This window comes from Carlito syrichta, unplaced genomic scaffold (genome assembly GCF_000164805.1).
Source record: "Carlito syrichta isolate Samal-C Ts95f unplaced genomic scaffold, Tarsius_syrichta-2.0.1 Scaffold288986, whole genome shotgun sequence".
NCBI classification, from domain to species: domain Eukaryota; kingdom Metazoa; phylum Chordata; class Mammalia; order Primates; family Tarsiidae; genus Carlito; species Carlito syrichta.
In genome coordinates, this window is record NW_007233082.1 from 246,400 (window position 1) to 267,451 (window position 21,052).

Below are 21,052 nucleotides of genomic sequence, written 5' to 3' on the forward strand. Positions count from 1 at the left end.
AAATAGGATTCATTGGGAAAAGGGAGTCTTTATTCCTTAGTGTATAGATGGGTATGTTTGAACAATGGCAGAAAGCAATGTACTTGGGGCCTAAAAGAAAAAGTATCCTCTTCCTTTCCTTTCTATTCTTTTTGCCTAGTTTTAATGGATTTCAAGTATAATTAAATGTGCCCCCTGGGAGCGAAAGCTACATTTGATTAAACTGATCATATGGAGAATAGCTGGTGTCGATTTTAGGGGCTCAGGAATAGGAGTGGTTTGGATATAGTTAAACTTTCTCAGAGTAATTGTATCTACAGAACCATAGAGCTTAGATTTGGCATAGACTTAGGAGTAATCTTGACTAACATCCCATGCAGTGGAAGAATTTCTTTCCAACTTTTCCTGACATTTGGGCATGAAACGTCTACCTGAGATCTCCCAGCAAGTTCACTAGACTGGAAACTCCAAGACTTGAGGAGGGGTGTTGTAGGGGCTTCGCTTTCTACTATATCACACAGTGTGTAGCTCTGTGCCTCAGTTGCCTTGTTGTAAAGTAGCTCAAACTACTGGAAAGTGCCACTTAATTACCATTTCTTCAAGCTTTATTCATTGACCTTAGAGTCAAAAAACCTCCAGAATTAAATCTCGTTTCTGTCCCTTACTATGTGACTTTGAGTAACTTCCTAAGTCCTCTGATTTCAGTTTTTGCAAGTGAAAAAAAATAAGACAATACTAACTAGGACATTTATATGTTCCAAGACCTACTTGTAGAGTCATTTAAAAGGATAAATTATGTTTATAAAGAATCTGACCCATAGTAGGCACTTTACATGAATCTGTTTCCATTGTATCTAACTCTGATCTTTTACTCAGCATGGTATATTTGATTCTAATTCCATTGGTGATCTGTCCAGCACAGAGTGAAATAGAACTGTTGTCTTAGGTGTACATGGTATTATATGAGTTTTCTTAAAGGAAGGTGAGGTATGATGTGGACAACTAAGTAGAATACTTAGAAACTGTACTAACCATGGAATACTGGCTTTGCTAAAGCCGTGGCAGTTCACTGGTTATGAAGAATAAGATTGTTAGGTGGTCTGGTGGCATGGAGAGAGAAGGGCAATACAGGCTTATGTCAGAATTTATTAGCATCTCCTAAGACTTCTAAATCCAAGGCAACTGAAAGAAAAGTGAAAACTTCAGTAACAACTTTAGTTACGCTCTTGTCTGGTCTACATTAAAATAGTCAGGCAGAGTGATTTCCATTAATCTTACTCTTTTTTTTCTAAGCTTGTATAGACACCATCTGAATGATTATGTTTTAAGTGACTATCTGATACATCTGTTTATAACACTTATTTTTAAATTGCTCATTATGCATTAGTAAAATATTTGAAGGTGAGGAGTTATATGAAGTTGTCCTTTCCCTGGTGTTGATAAGAGATTAGTGATGTAGAGAGAAGGACGAGTTTACATTTTCTTCATCATCTTTTCCTATTTCAGGATGTGTTTGTAACAGAAGCCTTCCAAAATATTCTCTTGTGGGGACTTTCATTTTGGGAAGCATGTTATTGATTTTTAGGTATCCTTTAAAATATTACTGAACCTTTTTCTGAAAACCTGTGAATAGAGAATAAATAACTTCCACAAAGCAGGCTAAGCAAACTCTACTGATGGCACTTCACCAGTAGTTTCCGGGGGGGGAGGGAATGCTACCTCTTCATTTAAAAAAAATCTAAAATGAGGGAGAAGAAAAAGCAGATATTCTGAGGAGGTCTGACTTATGTGCGTGAGAGGCACATAGCAACATTGTCACCATATCAGGGGAGTGGATTGCTTTGAAGAGTCTCTAGCATAAATCTAAAAATTATTTCGTGGCCCAAAGGGACTTGACCGAAGAGCATATATGCATTCCACAAACTGTCTGCTACTAGAATTATTTTGAAGTGGAGAATTTCATTTCTGCTTCATTTAGATTTAGTGTTTTTGGTACTAAGCGCTCATAAAATATTGATGAATCGGCAGTAAGGTATGGCTGGGTAGTAAAAATAATGCATTAAATTGAGCACTGTATTTTTTAGCCCTGCTGGATAATGTGGAAGGGGGTTATATGTTACCGTGTGTGTGCATGCCTGTGTGTATGTGTGCACGCGTATGTGTGTGCACCTGCCCTTGAGCATTAGGATAACCTACTGGTGTTAAGGACAGTTTTATTTCCTGCTTCTTCAGGAATTTTTGTTCTGTCTTTCGGACTGTTTTTGGCCAAATAGCAAAGATTTTTCTACCACTCCAGGAAATCATTTCACATCACATTATGAATATTTTGAGAAATAATTATTTATTACTAAGTAACTTAGTAAATATGTAAGAAATCATGAATTTAATTACTTTTAGTTTAAAGTGCTTCTTTTAAAGGGTAACTTGTCACAATAGATTGTTTCCTAAGGAATATAACTTTTTTTTTTTTTTGAGTTGGAGTCTCACTCGGTCGCCCAGACTGGAGTGCAGTGGCCACTCCCGGCCATCGCAGCCTCGCCTGCTGGGCTCCGGCGATCCTTCTGCCTCAGCCTTCCGAATAGCCAGAATTACAGGCATGCGCTACCACGCCCAGCTGACTTTTTGATTTATAGAGATGAGGTCTTGCTGCCTAGGCGGGTCTCGAACCCGCGGGCTCAGGCAATCCACTCACCTCAGCCTCCCAAAGGCGCGGGATTACAGGCTGAGCCACCGAGCCTGGCTAGGAATATAACTTTAATATGTGACTTCTTTAGAAAAAAGATTCTATTAAGAATATTGGTCCAATTTATATTCAAATAGGAAAAGATTGTTTTTAAAAGATGATTTTTGTCACCGTTTTGGATGTCATGTCTTCTCGGCTATGTCTTTATTAATAACTACTAATTCAATATATAATTGACATTGTTTATTTTTGTAGTTAAAACAGAGCCAATGAGCAGCAGTGAAACAACTTCAACAACAGCAGACGGGTCTTTAGACAATTTCTCAGGTTCAGGTAAGGAATAAATGTTAGATTTTCACATTAATACTAAGCATTATTTTTCCTAGCTTATTTATATATAAAAGTATATCTCTACATGTATATGTGCTTGTAAATATACATATTTATGTATACATATAAAATATAACTTTGCTCAATCACGTGTTACCAATTTTGATGTTTTTATTCAATGTGATAAAGTGTTTGCTGAAAATGTGGGTAATCCAATAAAGGAGATAAAAGGGATTGTGTTCCTCTTTCTTCTACTATATTATCTTTATTATACTGATGATTCCTCCTCCATTCTCTAGCATTTGTATCATTTTCCAATCATACAAATTTGTTTTGGCAAAATTTAGCACTTTCTAAGCAGACTTACGAAACCATCCTGCTAAGTAACTGTCAAGTCAACTATAGACCTAATTTAGCTAGATTCTCTAAAGCAGCATTAAGTTCTTAGTTTTAAATCCCTTTCACATTAATAAAACCTGCCTCATAAATACAGCATCCAAGTTTCTCATTTGTCATAATGAAATTACTGATAAGAAAATGACTGTCATAAAGTAACTATGAAAACATCACTATATATTTGCCAACCCAGCTTGAACTATTTTCATTTAAAAACTATTTATAGCAGAGGTAATTCTTACATTTTTAACCTTTTTCATACTATTCTGCTGTATTTAAACACCTCTCCATCAGAAATGTACTTTCATAAATTTGTGATTGATTTAATCAAACTCTCAGAATCATTTAATACACAGCACGACTAAAAGGAATTATATATAGACATAAAATGAAATGCAAATGCACAACTTTGATACTGATGATACCAAATGGAAACAAAAATGAAATGACAAAGAATGTTTTATTCATTTGTTCTTTCATAAAACATTTACTAGAATGTGACTTATGGCCAAGCATTGTTGTCGGTACCAGTTTAGATTCATAGATATATGAAAATGGTCCTTGCTCTGGGCTTAGTTGGGTGATAATACTGAAGGGAAGCCCAGAGAACCCCAAGAACACTGAGGTAGGGACTGTATGGAGACTGGGTTAGGGTAAGGTGATCAGGGAAGATTACTTGGAGTAGATAGTCTTAAAAATGAATAGGAAAGCACAGGGAGGGGGATGCTGGACAGATGGGGCACTACATGGGCAGAGACCATGACACAGAGGACATGGAGTATGGAGGAACTGCTAAAGGTTCAGGTTCGTGGTGTGTTCGGTGTTAGCAGTGAGAGTGTGCCACAGAGGGAAGTGGGGCCAGAGCCTGGAGTGACTTTGTGTTCTCCATAGACTTTGTGTTTTATCCGGAATGAGATGAGAGGCATAAAGAAAGACAGTTGCATGATCATATTCATGATACAGAATGATGCCTGCAGTGACAGGATGTACTGGAAGCAGGTGAACTGAAAGGGAGAGACCACTTAGAGACTTTTTTGTATTAATTTGGGTAAGAAATATTGAAGACCTGAGTCAAGGTACTGGTAGTGGATTTGAGAAAGTGATGGATTAGGTATATTTATGAATTAGAATTTGTAGTCATCAGTGACCAATAGGCACAGGGGGAAGAATGAGGCAGAGAAGTTGAGAGCCAGGACATGTAAGAGGAGCATGGTTAACAAAGAAAGATGCATACCTCACTTTTGGGTGTGTTGATTGTGAGTCATCATATACCTGGAAATGTCAAGTATTCTAGGGTTTGGAGCTCAGGAAAGATTTGGAATAGGAATTTTGAAAGTATACCCAGCTAGCTGGATATAACAAGATTGAAGATGGCACTCAGGAAAAGCCAATATATATAAAAGATGTGTAGAGGAACAGATGAAATGAGTGATTCAGGAAGAAGCAAGAGTGTTGAACTGAAACACAGTCAGGGAAGAATTTCAAGGAAGCACTGTCTATATGACAGATCATATGCAGCTATTAAGAATTTTTTTCAAAAAATGTTGAGAAAATGCTAACTATATTCAGTGAAAAAGCAGATTTCAAAGGTTTCAGTATAATCACTGTTTTGCTTTTTAAAAAGGCATTTGTGTGTAGACTGTTTTGAATGGTGGAATATAATTTGAATTTTATGTCTTCTGCTTTTGTCTTGTTTTCCAAACTTTTTTTACAATGCATTAAAATGTATAACCCTCATAATTTTTAAAAGTAATAAAGCACAAGTTAAAAATCATGTGCTACAAAGACATAATTAAGTTTTTTGAAAGAATATATGGAAAATAGTATTGTACTAATGATTTTCCTGGTTTTGATAACTGTACTATGGTAAAGGAATTCCTTATTTTTAAGAAATACACACTTAAATATTTATGAGTAAAAGGACATTATATATAAAAGTTCAAAAGAGTGTGAGATATTCATGTATATGTACTTACACACACATAGAGAGAGGGAGGAAATTGAGGATAAAGTTAATGTAATACTAAAATGTTGAGGAATTTGGATGAAGCCTATTTGGGAAGTTTTTGTGCTATTTTTGCAATATTTCTCCAAGTCTCAAATTATGAGAAAATTAAAAGCGTCAATGGATTTAGCCTATAGCAGTTTCATTGGAGAGTGGACCTGACTTCCCCTTGTCCCTAGTGGATGACAAGTTTCATTCCTGTGTCTCCAGTATAGTTCCTGGCAGATGATATGTCCTCATAAAGTTTATTGAATGAATGGGTAATGTAATGAATCAGATGCGGAAGTAGAGACAGGGAAAAGAAAAAATACTTTAAGTACATAAGTGGTAAAAGGAAGGGAAGGGAGGTTGTCCAGTAGAGAGAGAGGTGACATTTAGAAGGTCAGGGTAGTTTCATGTTACTGACACAAACTTGATAGAGGTTAAAGTTATGAACAAGCAGGGAGATAGTTGATGGAGGGAAGTTCATAGTGGGACAGCAGTAGCTTAAATACAGAACAGAAGTAGATCAGCCTAGAGAAGGAATCATTTTTCCATGGAAACATTAGCGAAGATGCAATGGAAAGTAGTGCAGTGGAAAGTTTGAAGTGAAGGGAATTGCTATGTTAAGGAAATTTATGTCTTAGTCCTCAGTTTAGACCCTCTAAAGGTTCCCATTTATCTCTAGGTTAAAGCCAAATTTTTACAGAAGTCTACAAGCCCCATCACCATCTGGCCTCCATGACTCTGACCTTGTTGCCTGCTTTCATTGCTTACCGCTATTCCTCCAACGTGCTAGACATGCTCCCAACACAGAACCTTTGTACTGGCAGTCCCATCCCCATATACCTACTTAACTCTTACCGCCTTCAAGTCTGTGCTTAATCTCACCTTCTTATTGAGGCCTATCCTGACTACCCTACTCAGTTTTGTACAACTCTTCTTACTACTTCTGGTTCTTATCTCTCTAACAGGCTGAACCCTGTTAGAGACCTGGACATGTGTACACATAGAACCTTTTGCAAACTATATTATTTACTTGTGAATTATGTTTATTGTTGGGCTCTTATCTCACCAAAATGTAAGCTTTTAAGAGCAGGGGATTTTGTCTTGTTTTGTTCACCTCTGTATCCCTGACATCTAAAACAGTACCTGACACATATTAGGCATTCACATATTTGTTCAATGAATTAAGGAAAACACATATGAATGAATGAATAAAGATATGAATGGATGAGGGAATGAATGATGGTTTCTACTTCTTTCCTCTGAAGTGACTCAAAATGAAAGTAGTGATAGGCATGTGGACTTGAAGAGTTGAAGATGCTTGAAATAGACCTGTTGGAGAATGGGGAAGTCTGAGACTGCTTAGAAACCAAAGAAGATTGACAGTAGAGTCAAAGGTCTAAACAAGCCTGGAGCAAATGAACATGGAGCCTCTGTAATGGAGTAATTTTTCTCCACAAGGGCTTAGCAGCCCAGCTAAAAAGATACTAGGCTTTATCCAAGGTTGAGGATTTGCCAAAGAGGGCATGAGAGAATGTGGAGTTAAAAGAATTGAGAGTATCCGTATAAGAATAATTTAAAATAATTTTTCATATATTCAAGCTAGATAGAAAGGAGAAGATAAGGACTAATACCTTGAGAGAAGATAAGGATGTCAGGGGTCCTGCATCTCTTGATGAGGTTGGAGGACACATGAAATAGGAATAAACGAATGAAGGTTCTGGATAGAGATGATATTCTTTATTAAAAATCGTGAGGCCTCCACCACATGCTTCTGCAGTTAGTTCTCTATACCTCTATTCCTCAGTCTTCATCACTACTGGCAGAATTAGTTCTCAGTCCCTGTCTTCCTGCTAATGTATAGTCCTATGAGAGCAGAGATTCTGTTTGTCTTATTCACAGTTATAGTCCCAATGGCCATCATGGCATTGAACACATAGGACATGTTCAGGAAATGTTTGTTAAGGAAGTGGATTGGCCAGTGTGATTGTGGCTTGAGACCATGGAATTAGGGAAAAGGGTGAGGATGCAGTTTTGAGCTTGATTGATAAAGTAGGAAGCCAGAATTGAGACTTTGACACAATAAGAAAAGTGTTGGTTGCATAACCCAGGATGATATTGAGGATTGTCAAGAGATGCAGTTAAATATGAAATTTTTTCCAAAAAATGCAAGGCAGTGTCCAGGAGTAGGTCATTTGTGGAAATGCCAAAAAGCTGCCATGCAGTTCATAACAGAAGAATGGGGCCTCCTGCCTCTTCTCTGCCCTCCCAATGTCCTCACTCATATGCAGACCCTGAATGTTTACCATAATACTATAAGAGAGGGATTGATAGTAGCCGGAAACTATCCGGGAAGGTGGGTTTGGGGTGGGGGTGGGTACATAACATTAATATGGGTACCTGATCTCAAACCAGCCAAAGTGGGGACCAGAGAGAGGCCCAAACTTTACCTGTATGATGATCACTTGTATACCTAATCCTGAACTGTACCCTATATCTTTAAAATAAAATAAATTTAAAAAAAGAAAGAAAAGTCTGCATGTTGAATCAAAAACTATTTGTAGTTATCCCTGAGTAGTAGAGGTACTATTTCCCTACTAACTATATTTATCAGTACTGGTACTATTATTTTCTGTGCTTGCACTAATGAGATATATATATATGCTCATTCTTATTTGCTCCTTTTTAGTTATTCATGTGTTTTAATGTCTTAATAATGAGCATATATTACTTATACAATAAGGAAAAGCAAAAATAAAGACTTGTGTGTGCACATTAAAAAATTTTTTTTTTAGCCGGGCTCGGTGGCTCAGTCTGTAATCCCGCACCTTTGGGAGGATGAGGTGAGTGAATTGCCTGAGCCCACGGGTTCGAGACCCGCCTGGGCAGCGAGACCTCATCTCTACAATAAATCAAAAAATCAGCTGGGCGTGGTAGTGCATGCCTGTAATTCTGTCTACTTGGAAGGCTGAGGCGGAAGGATCGCCGGAGCCCAGCAGGTCGAGGCTGCGGTGGCCGGGAGCGGCCACTGCACTCCAGTCTGGGCGACAGAGTGAGACTCCAACTCAAAAAAAAAAAAAAAAAAAAAATTTTTTTTTAAAAAGCCATTATGAACTCCAGAGAAGGAAAGCTTTTACAGAAGAGCAGAAAAACAATGGTTTGGAAGAAGCAGTAATGAAAGTATGTTTTCAAGTTTTTGTGGTATCTGGAACATGAGAGAGCAAGCAGCCTCTTCTTGAAAATATACACAGGAGAAGCAAGAGCTTTGGAAAAGGGCTTAGCTGAAGGTGGAGAGGTAGTTTGGTGAAGAGGCTGAAGCTATAAAGAATCTCATTTTCCATAGACTGCTCCTCTGTGTTGAACACAGAAGAAAGAACCAGATGAGCTCTGGGGTGTTGTGTCAAGAGCACCACTGGATGGATATTATTTGTCTTTTATATTTTCTTGTTCTTGTTTCTTTTTTTAAAAAAATGAGTAAAGATACAAAAATCATGGCATGTTGGAATGGCAGTGAACAGGGCCTGGGGTTTGTAAAAGAAGTCTCTAAGCCTTTACCTCCAAGCTGGTTTTTACTTCTGTGATCACTGCTCCTACTTTCTTCTCCACAATGGCTTAAAAATTCACATGTGCTTAAAAACCATTATCCCAGCCTTTCTTAGTGTCTATTAAGAAAATAGCAAGGGCAAAGAAGAAATGGAGCCACTCTGAGGCGGGTGATCACTATCTCTGCCTCTGTCTTTCAAAGAACCCTAGCATCTTCAAGCATTAGGGAGGTGGTAAGGCTCACTCTTCCAGGGAATTGCTCAGGCATCCTCGTGTGGGGAGAGTCAAGGAAGGGTTGGTTTTCCAAGGCTGATTTGAAAATTGCAAATTGTTTATCATGATTTCAAAATATTGTATAGTGATGCTCTGCTCATTTACTCATTACCAATGAAAAGCAATATTTTAATTATTTAAAATGTAAGAAGAATAGAGACTGAAATAATGTGTTTTAATATTTTTGCCGCTTCTGTCATTTCTACAAAGCCTAAATTTGATATCAAGTTGTTAGGATAAAATGCCAGTTGATGATATTGATGATACACAGTTGATGTATGGTGGTATTTGAACATTAAAAATAGAAACAGGAATGCTTCTGGAGAAGAAAAAATATTATCTGTGACAAATATGGTTTCTTTTGTTTGTTTGTTTGTTTGTTTTCTTTTTGTTTTTGAAAGCAGGATTTATTGAGAGGACAGAAAAGCTCCCATGGTGGGAGGGGTCCTGAGGGGGTTGCCCCAAATATGGTTTCTTTATTGTTTTAATTGTTTCTAAAAAGATGTAACTTTGTAGGTCCATTCATTCAGTAATTATTTATTGAGTACCTACTATAAGCCAAACAATGTTCTAGGCAGTGGGAATATAACAGGGGAAATGTGGATGAGGTCCCTGCCCTCATAGAGCTTTCATTCTTGTGAAGGAGACAATAACACCTGGGTAAGTGGTAAGTGTTAGCATACATAAACAGGCAGTGAAAAGCGCTCACAAGAAAACAAAAGCTGCTCAAAGAATATAGTGGGAGAGTGGGTGGGAGTCTGTTTTAGAGGAGAGGTTCTCTGAGCAGAAATCTTGATGAAGTAAGGGAGTAAACTTGAGTTAAACTAAATGTGACAGGAGGCTAATGGAGGGCTTGGAGTTGAGGATCAGGAGTATTGTGGCATTATCTAATTTATGTTTTTAGGAGATCACCATTTGTTGCTTGGAAGGTGCTTTATGGGGTGAAGAGTGGGCAAGGGGCAGGGAGAAGCAGAGAAAGCAGAACTTCCCTAGTTTGGAAGAAAGATGACTGTGTTAGCTCATGTCTTCCTAACAGAACCACCAAGGTGAGATTAAACGTGCCAGGATTTTGTTAGAGGAAAGAAGTGGAGGGCAGAAGGAAGAAAGGAGGCTAGGTAGGAGTGCCTGAGGCTGCCTTGCAGTCTAAGGACATTTCAGCAAGACCATCAGAGGAGTCCCAGGTCTCGCAGCAACAGGCCTGCTTTAGTATCCCTGATGCACTGATGCACTGTCATTGGTGAGGGGAAGCTCTTCGAAGGGTGCCCCCTGCCTGGCATTTGCACAGATGGATTTCAGAACTTAGCAGCTGGCTCTTGTTTGGTTACATCCCACTGCAGAGGGAGAATCCAGAAGGGCATTCTCTGATTGTCACAACATTGGTGATTGGATCAGAGTGATAGATGAGAAGTGAGAAGTTGTGATATTTGGGCTATTTTTTGAAGGGAGAGCAGACTGGACTTAACGATAAAAAGGTAGATGTGGTGTGAGGGAAAACAGAGAGTAAAAACTCACTCCTAGGCTTTTGACCTGCTTATCTGGCTGAATAGTGTTGAAATTAATGAGATGGGAGTCGGGGGGGGGATGAGCAAATTGGGAACATGCTAATTTTGAGATTTCTGTCAGCCTTCCCAGTAGATTCTCAAGCTTGTGATTATTATTCACTTTGGATTCTCTTCTCCCTTTGTACAACAAGATTGGAGGAGTTTCTTTAAGTGTCATGTTGGAAAGTAGGAGAATGAAATAATCAAAAACAAATGTGCTCAAACAGATAAAGAGGTATTAGTTGTCTCTCAAGGCTTCATGGTGTGTGTAGTTTGGAGTTTACTAATGGTAAAATGTCCATTTATTTACCTTGATAGATGATCTGGGGTGTTCCCTTTGCTTTAGGCTATTCTGAGTCCATGAAGTTAAAATTAATTTGAATTTCTGGATTGTTGTTTAGAATGTTAAAGGTGTTTGGGGCTACTAAGACAAAAAGTATGTGAGGTATAAGATGGTAGAGTGTTGACTGCAGGCCACACAGAGAATGCTGGGGTTTGGATTTAGAGGAAGCCCAAATGATATGGCTTGTTATATAGCATTTGAAATACTCAATAATTTTAAGTACACATAATTAGTTGAGTAGCAGCAAGATAGCATTGTAGGTTCTTCATGTTTATTTCATAAGGGATACTGACTCCAATTTAAACTGCCAAAGAACTGAATTAGGTTTATTATGTATGTTTATAAATAACTTTATTGAGCCATTCTTCAAGTCATTGTGGTTTAAAAAATCTGCTTTGCTTGTGACCTAAATCTTACATTCTTATTAAACAAATATCATGTGTTGATTACTTATGACATGTCAGGCCCTGTCAGGTGCTGAGGATACAGAGAAGACTAAGAAGTCCTTGGTCCCAGAAGCTCATAATTAGCAGAGGAAACTAACCATTCATACACTCCATATGCTAACGTAATGTGATGTGGTGCGTGCTACATTGCCAGTGTTTGCAACAACCCAAGGAAGTACAGAGAAGGAAGACATTATCCTAAAAACAAAATGGTGTCCTACTTACCACGGTGGAGTGGTTGTCAGGCAGAGGAAGGAAGAGCATTAGAAGACAGAAGGGCCTAGTGTGAACAACAACCAAGACAGACGAAAAAATGCACAACGTGGATAGGCAGTCCAGAAGTTCAGGGAAGCTAGATAATACCAAACCTAAGAGGGAGTTGAAGCTTGAATCTCTTTGTATTCTCTGCCAAGGAATTTGGAATTTATCCCAGGAATAATGTGAGCAGTCAAAAAGATGATTAGCTAGAGAATGGATATGAGGAGGTTTCCATTTAAGAAAGATTTCTGTGGTGGCAAAAGTGAGAGTCGAAGGGCAAAGGGTGACCGTCCCTGAGTGGGACACAGGGGAAGTAGCTCTGTGGCTGTTGCAGTGGTCCAGGTGAGACGTCGTAAGGACCTGAACTGGGGCAGGAATCCTGAGGGGAGGGGTGAAGAATGCAACAGGCAGTTTCTGAATTTGAGGTGCGTCAGTGACTTGGGAGTCATGAAATACAGCGGGGAAATGAGGTGATTTTTGAGGTTTCTAATTTCTGTGTAGGAGATAATATGTTTTGGTGAAAGGAATTAGGCAGTCCTAGGTTCAAATACCAACCTTTCCATTTCTTTGCTTGAATGTGTTACTTCTTTCAGTCACCAGTTCCTCATATGTAAAATGGGGGCAGAGAATCCTACCTATAAACATTTTGCTGGACAGATGGTAATGCTGTCCACTGAGTAGAATTAAAAATGTAGAAGGATTGGCAAGTCTGTGGGCAAAGATAGTGGGGAGATGAGAAAATAAACACTTATTCTACATACATTGCATTATTCGCTTTAGGTCAATTATTTCTTTTAGTCTTCACAGCAATCTTATGAGGTGTAGGTAGTATTATGGCCATCATCTTACAGGAGAACATATCAAGGCTGAGAGGGAATAACCTGACTTGGATTACTTAAAAGAGTTGGGATTTTAGTCTGAGCTGAAATTAAATTCTGATTCTAGAACCTATGCTTAATTACCACGTTTTACAGTCTCCTAAATCTTTCGTTGTTTGCATATACACATACTGTGCACATAATCTAAATAAAATCTTCACAGAACTTACTTTGCCCTGTGTAACAACCCTGGTATCCTCTATTCAGTTGTTTTGTTTGTAAAATAATAACAACAACAATAATAATAAGTTGCTGGGTGCAGCTTATTAAAGTTGAGTTTATGAACTTTTGTGAGTCATGGCCCACAATTTGAAAACATAGACATAGAGCTATAAAGGAGTAAAAGGGGTTTTGTGGCTTTCATCATCAGGTGGCATTACACTCTCTTTGTTGTTTGGTTTTAAACCATTCTTTTTAACTCTGATTGTTCTGGGAAGATGTTACTCCTCTGTCAGCTCTGCCAGGTAAGCCTACTTTACCCTTGGCCTCTTTTCAGGCTTAGAAAAGAGGAGAGAAGAGGTTATCATTGCAGATAACCTGAGTAAGTGGTGGTCCTCCTAGTCCAAGTGTTCTCTTATAATCCCTCCTTCTACAAGTTGCAATTTTTAACTAGTTCTCCAACAGTTATCCATGTGTCAGCCTTCCACGTGTCACAAGACAGAACTTGTCTTTGCATGTTTACATCTGCAGTGTCTAGCACAGCAACTGGAACAGAGTAGTGACTCAGTATGTGTCCACAGATGGGGGTTACCAGTTGGGCTGGCCTGTCATCCCTTTAATATGACTCTGCCAAGCAGACAGCCAGATGGTTGGAGTCTGAGAGCTTGTAAGAGTAGTCCTAATCTAGACCTATTCTGTTGTCACTGAGTTAGGCCCTATTTGTTTTACAAGAAAAGGATTCTTCATAGGCTTTGGAGATTCTAGTCCAATTCTATCACTGTCCTTGCAAGCACAAGCTGGAAAATTTAATTTGGCAAACATAAATGTACTGATGACTACATGAAACACATGAAATTTTGAGCACATGGAACCTTCATAAAGAGCTTTAATGTAGAATACAATTAATAATAGAGCCTCTGAAGACAGTGACTATTAGTGGAAGAAGAAAATAAACATATGAGGAGGGAGCCAAAAAAACCCAGAATTACCTTTTGGAGGGTGGGCCTCTTGTAGTACAGGTTCCCCTGCTAGGTAAGTGTTCTAGGAACCTATCAACATCAGTGTACCAGCTAGTATTGTGTGTCATAATTTGCAGAAGAAATATCCTGAACTGTGGCAAACAGGTGACTGGTTGTTCCACCCTGACAATGCACCTACCCACACCATACTGAGTGTTCAGAGGTTTTTGACCAAAAATGACATGACCCGTATCCCCTACCCTCCCTATTCACCTGCTCTCTCCCCCAGCAACTTTTTTGTTTGTTTGTTTCTCCCAATGAAAAAAGTACTCAAAGGGAACTGCTTTTCCCATCTGGAAGAGGTGAAACAAAAAAACGGCAGAAGTGCCAAATGGCATCAAAATGAGTGAGTTAAAAAACTGTTTTGAGCAGTGGAAAAATCATCTCAGTAGGTGTATTGCATCAAACAGAGAGTACTTTGAAGGTGACTGAAGTTTAAACATGTAAGAAAAAATAAATACACAAATTGATATAAATAAATTTCTGGTTTTTGGGGGTTCCCCCACATATTACATCCCATAATAATTGTACCCAAGGAATATGTTTCTTGGCCAGGTAGAGATTAGGGAGTTTGCAGAAAAAAAAAATTTATGTACTCAGATATGTGCAAATGTATAATGTAAATATGTATAGATATTTACATATAATGTACACATTTATGTGGATGGATTGTCCTTATTTACAAGGAAGGAAGCTGAGAACTACCCTTTTTTAAGGTCTTATGTTAGCGTAGTTTTTTTGCATCATCAGTTCAGAATGAGACTGAGAACATTTGATAGAAGATTAGTACATTTCTGAATCATATTGAATCAAGTGATTAAAAAGAAATTAAGTTCTGCTTGAATGCTTAAATACCTCTTTAAAAAATAAAGACCAAAAAATCTTTTTTACTTGAACATTGAAGTTCAGTACATATAACTAAAAGGCAAAGGAACACTCGGATCAGCACAAGAAAAAACAGGCTTAGCTTGCAACTTGAGAAATTTAAGATAGTTATAGGAATGCATTTTTACTAAAAAAAATGTTGCTAAATCAATGCAGGCAAATGAGGATCTATCCTATTTCTCCTCACCTGAGGGAAGATTAGACCACGTTTCTTGGTAATGTCATCTCGGGTTTGTGTGTTCCTGTTGAACACAAACAATAGACCCGATGATCTTTCAGGTTCCTGCCCAACCCTGCAATTCAGCTTCATACCTCTCCTTTCAGCATGGCTTTCCAAGCGGCAGCCAGGACTCCTGGTACTCTTAAAGTATTGCCACTGTAAGAACTGTCACAGCATGCTGATGGGCATGTATGAAGATTGTGACTATGTTTCCTAAGAGTTCATTTCAAACCACAGCCATTTAGTCAATTCCCAACTTTCTATTAGGGCAAATTGTATGAAATTGCCATCTCTGCAGGTCACAAAGGTCAAATTCTGACATTTCATATTGTCAACCTATAATTCAAAACATATCAATGTTTTCTACATATTTTGTATTTTGCTTAGATTACTGTGCATTGTTTGTTTGTTTGTTTTCCAGCAATTGGGAGCAGTAACTTCAGCCCAAGACCAACTCATCAGTTCTCTCCACCACAGATTTATCCTTCCAAGTAAGATGTATTTTTCTCTTGGTCACTAAATAACTTTTTGAGTAGACTTTTACCTTATTTCAAGTCATGTCTATGCCCACGTGTTCCATCATAATTTAAATGAAAGTGTTTCATAGAGATGTAAATATGTGTATGCAAATTTATTTTGAGCATTGTGTAGAGACACTGGTGTATTTCAGTGCTTTATCTATTATATTTGAAAGTCTTACTTTAGGATGTGATCTTTAACTGGACTTTGTGATGTGTTTGTTAATCAGTTACCTTGCATGTGTTCATCTAATGCATGGGCTTTCTATTTTCTGTCATTTCTGACAAATAGCAGACCATACCCACATATTCTCCCTACCCCTTCCTCACAAACTATGGCTGCATATGGGCAAACACAGTTTACCACAGGAATGCAACAAGCCACAGCCTACGCCACGTACCCACAGCCAGGACAGCCATACGGAATTTCCTCATATGGTGAGTAACCTACTTGTAGTGGTGACCTTATCTCTTGGGCATACATGTGTTTTTGAGTGGTACTTAAAGATTGTCAATCTTGGGCCACTTTAAAGAGTGTTGTCACCTTGCGTGTCTAAATTCCTCATATTGTTGTTTCTAATGACCACTGGAAGAACTGATGTCTCCTTGTCTTGAGGTCAGAAGTGGCAAACAGATTGCGTGGTTCCTATGCCCTCTTGCTCTCAGTTTTCTCCATTTATATCTCAACTCTGAATTTGCTATTTGTGCACTCGGCTCTGGAATCCAAAATATTTTTGTGCATATTTGTGATAAAACGTCTGTGAATGAAGTCTTTTGGGGTAAAGATTCATTTCCTATTTATCAGATGCCTAGCTATGATTAGGGAAGTATAAGCAGAATTCAGCAAATCCTTGCTCCAAACTTGAGGGTGGTAGTATTCTCAAATTTCAGCATTATCAACCGTTAGGAAAAGTGATCTATATATCACTGCCTGGACTGCACTTTGAAGAGGCAAATCAGGAAACATTTAAAGCTCACATCGCCGTTTGCTCCTTCCCACCTGAAGATTATCTTTATCTTGGTGTAATTTAACTCAATTGTTACAGGGTCAATACCTGTAAATTAAAAATAAATCCAGCAAAATCCCAAAGCTTAATAAAGCAAAAAAGCCTTAGAATTTAGAAATATTTTTTCTTCAATTAAATTGCCATTGCAATTTTAAATAACTTGAACTGAATAGAAATATACGAATTATTGGCATTTTATTTAGAAAAAAAATAAAACTAGTGATCAGGAAAAAGCATATGGACCCTTGGAGGAAATAAGTAATTCTTCTGTGACCAGTATTTCTAATTGTGCTTCTACTGATGCTATTTTGAAATACTCTTCTTAAAAATAGTATGTTAAACAAACATATGCTCTTCTTTAAGCATTTCATTAATAATTACAAAGTAAATTACTTTATTCCTTTTAATTCTATCTTTACCTCAAATAAAATGACTGTATGTGAATTTCTTATAAAATACACAGAGATAAACATTTAAATTCTGTGTGACTTAAGCCTTTGTGGTTTTATTTCAAAACTATCAGAAATGAATATTATCTAAATAGGTGTTTTTAAAGTAGACTTGAGAAACAGCCTTAAATGAAATTTTTATTTATATTTTCATAACTTTTATTCAAAGTTTCTCATATTAATTTTACTGCAATTTACTTTCAAACTATTCTTGGACTAAAAGAGGAAAAATAATTTCTGATTTGAATTGTACAGTTTCCATTCTATAGTAGGAATCAAGGCAGTCTTCAGTATATATTCTCAACATTTATTTATAAATGGTTATTTGAAGTGTAGATGTATTTTCCAGTAAACACACTATACTAAAAGTACTGTTGACCTACTGGTGCTGCCTGGAAAGGTGCCATTCCCACCACTTCCTTGGCTGCCAGCCATACACCTTTTTTCTTCTGTCTTCTTCCCTTTCAGTCATGGTAGAACCATGGCATTTCCCTTTGCCAGTTTCTGGTCCATGGTATAGGGTCTCCTCCAGTTCTAAACCATTAGCAAGTGTCCCTGTTTGAAATAGCAGTTCCAGGGGGATGAGATTAGCAAAGGGTCTGAGAATAGAATTAGAACCAGCAGAGTGAGGATCAGGGAGGTGGTGAGAGTAAGGCTCAGTGAAGGGCTTTGACTCCAGAGCTTTCCATGGTTATAAATCCCCTGGGAATAATTTTTAGTCCCTGGCATTTTCCTAATCACCCCCCTTTCTTTTCTTTCTGGCGATGCCTCCAGTACTTGTGACTGAAAGGTTGTATTTTTGGGGGGCCAGTGCTTTGAAAAATATGGCAGTCTTCTCTCCCTTTGCTTATTTATGAAGGAAGAACACATAGTTTAGGGTTTTTACTGCTGATAGCCAAGTTCCAGATGGTCTTAAAAAACTTTCTCCAAGGACTTGTGCCCTGACTTTTTGTTTAGACCCTGTAGAAAAGATAAGCATATCTTTTTATAGTGAGAATAATAGATCAATGAGTAAAAACAATCCATTCTATTCTTCACTGGACCTGCTTGAAGAAGTAGGTAGAAGTCAAGGAGATAGGTGTGGTTACAGGTGTTTTCTTCCTCTTTCTGCTCTATTTACAAATTCTCATCACCAAAGTGCCTACCCTGAATCTCCAGGCTAAAACAGAGGTGGTACAGGTGAAGGCTGGAAGGAGATCAAGATAGCTTCAAATGGAGAGAAAGAGGGAAAATCCCTCGTGATAACAGCATGGAAACAAAGAGTTTCTAGAGTCATTGAGCCACCTGTCTTGGGCAGATGTATGTCCAAGGAGCATTTATATGTACGTGTCATGTATTGGTTTGAGATTGCCTGTACAGGGAAAATTGCACTTTTTAAAATGTTAAGGTTGTGTTAAGACTTAAATGTTAAGGTCATTATGAAGTTATTTAGAGATACTCCGAGAATTAGAAGTAGGCACTTTCAGCCAAGAGTCAGATTCTTCCACTGTCTGAGGACAATTTTACTAACTTCATTCTACTGATGAGAGTCCCCTAAAGTGGAAATAAACAGTAAGATTACTGTGTATTCTAGATCCTAAATATATCATTTATCTTAAGTACAGAGCAAAATTATTTAAAAATGTGAATTCCCTTGGCAGAAATTTTTCTCTCCTCCCTCTGTGGGAATTAAGGACAGTTGTTAATGTTTATGACTGTCTTTAATTATGATCCAGAGCTAAGCCCTACACCTCAGGGCTGCCAAACTCCAGTCTTGAAATTACCATGTCAGCCTGGTGGTTTGAGAAGTATTTGGGGGCCACAGATACTTTATTTTTATATTAGCATTATGATAAAAGCAAAGATACAATTATATCAGAAATTTAAAACTAAAAGAGACAAGAGGGAAACTGCTGATCCACTTCACTTGTTTATAAATCACTGTGCTGTTTTGTAGATTTCAGTTCTTTAGTGTTCTGCTTCCTTTGTGCTTGCTTTCTGATAGGACCTAGATATTTAGGAGAAGGCTTTCTTCCATTTGCTTAGCTCTGTGCCCAGTTATTGCTTCCTCTGACTTGAAAATGAACTGTGCACTAAAATCAGCTTCACGGTAGAAAGAGTAAGGGGGAAACACACTGTGAGGTTAGACAAGGATTTTGATTGTGACACTAGTCAAGATAGCAACTTTGGACTAGTTTAGCCATAGTTTAATTTCAGCTTTTTCTTGACACTGAAGGAGATAATCTTCAAATCTTATAAAACAACAAAATAAAGTACAGAAATACATCACTGGAATTGTATTTTATAGAAAGTGGAATGCAGCAAAAAGAGAAAATGGGAATAGGCATTCAAATTTGTAATAATCATGAATTTTTTTTTTTAAAAATTGAAGTTGTACTTTATGATATTTCACTGTAAGCATATGTAGCCTTTATTACTAACATAAAACTGGGAAGCATTTGTAACTAAACAGTTGTGGAAGCATGTGTTTTTGTATATTTACCAGCTTCTGGAAATGAACAGATAGATAAGCTATCACTAACTGATTTAGGTGCATTGTGGGCAGGCATCAAGACTGAAGGTGGATTGTCACAATCTCAGTCACCTGGACAGACAGGATTTCTCAGCTATGGCACAAGCTTCAGTACCCCTCAACCTGGACAGGCACCATACAGCTACCAGATGCAAGGTCTGTATATGTACTGACATTCCTATTTTCCTTAACCCTGTAGGCTGGTAGTTAATTTCTACAGTAGAATCTGATGTTCCCTCTAACTAGTGGAAGACAATGGCTTAGAGGCAGGGCACCTGCTTCTAATTCAGCTCTTCATTTACCTACTTTCTGTCTATATCTGTAACATCAAGAGGTTAGACTGAATGATCTGTGAGGTTCTTTTCAAAAAGCTCTAATTTTTTTTGAAGTTAACATTTCTGTCTTCTATCAGTTTAAAAAAAGAAACGAAAAAGTCAAAAGTCAACCATGTAAGAGGTTATAATTTGGTATACCCTAAAAACCCTAGCGCTTGGAGTTAACAACCACTTTTCTTTTTTAATTTTTTAATTTTTTAAAGTTTAAAATTGTGGGATACAATTCAGGGTTAGATATACAAATATTCATTGTGCAGATACCCTTGTTGATGAGGTGTGCTCCCCCTTCCCCAGGCAGATTTTGACTGCTGTCAATTCCACCTCCCCATCCCCCTCCCCACCCCCACAGTTTCCCACTACTGTCAATCCTTTTCCTATAGTATTACGGTAGTTGTTCAAGGTCCACTTATGAGTAAGAACATGTGATACTCAGTTCTTTGTTTCTGTGAAAGATCACTCAGTATTATAGACCCTAATTCCATCCAGGTTGCTGCAAAGCTCATGATTTTGTTCTTCTTTATGGCTGTGTAATATTCCATTGTGTGTATGTACCACATTTTTTAATCCAGTCCTCTTGATGGGTAGCACAGTTGGTTCCATGTTCTCGCTATTGTGAATAATGTTGCAATAAACATACGTGTGCAGGTATCTTTTTTTTCCAGGTATATTCCCAGTAGGGGGATTGGGGGATCATATGGAAGGGTGATTTTTAGAACTTTTAGAAATCCCCACACTGTTTTTCACAGAGGCTGTACTAGTTTACACTCCCACCAACAATGTAGAAGTGTTCCCTTTTCACCGCATCCTCTCCAGCATCTGTTATTTTTTGAGTTATTGATGATGACCATTCTGACTGAAGTTAGGTAGTATCTCAGTATAGTTTTAATTTGCATCTTCTTGATGACTAGTGAGGCTGAACATGTTTTCATGTATCTGTTGGCTGCTCATATGTCTTCTTTTGAGAAGTGTCCATTCATATTTTTTGCCCACTTTGGAATGGGGCTGTCTGTTTTTTTCTTTTCAGCACATTTGAGTTCCTTGTAGATCCTTGATGTTAGGCTTTTGTCAGACATGGAGTTGGCAAATATTTTTTCACTAGTCTGTGGGCTGTCTCCCTACCCTCTTGATGGTTTCTTTGGCTTTGCAGAAGCTTATCAGTTTGATGAGGTCCCACTTGTCTATCTTTTCTCTTATGGGAGGGGCACTTGGGGTTTTGATCAGGAATTGGTTGCCAGTTCCAACTTCCATAAGAGTGTCTCCTGCATTTTCTAAGATTCTTATAGTTTGA

The 21,052-nt window shown here is 37.9% G+C and overlaps 1 protein-coding gene across 4 annotated transcripts in view; it reads left to right on the plus strand.

The window, feature by feature from the left end:
- Positions 1-21,052, plus strand: part of EYA1 (EYA transcriptional coactivator and phosphatase 1) — a 333,490-nt gene that overhangs the window by 190,151 nt on the left and 122,287 nt on the right. For 2 of the 4 annotated variants that reach the window (XM_021710442.1, XM_008054057.2), the window contains exons 4-7: positions 2,918-2,995; positions 15,365-15,434; positions 15,754-15,899; positions 19,448-19,585. In XM_021710442.1, coding sequence (XP_021566117.1) covers positions 2,918-2,995; positions 15,365-15,434; positions 15,754-15,899; positions 19,448-19,585 — 432 coding nt within the window. The remainder of the gene's footprint in view (positions 1-2,917; positions 2,996-15,364; positions 15,435-15,753; positions 15,900-19,447; positions 19,586-21,052) is intronic. The other 2 variants (XM_008054059.2, XM_008054063.2) reach the window with 2 other exon arrangements.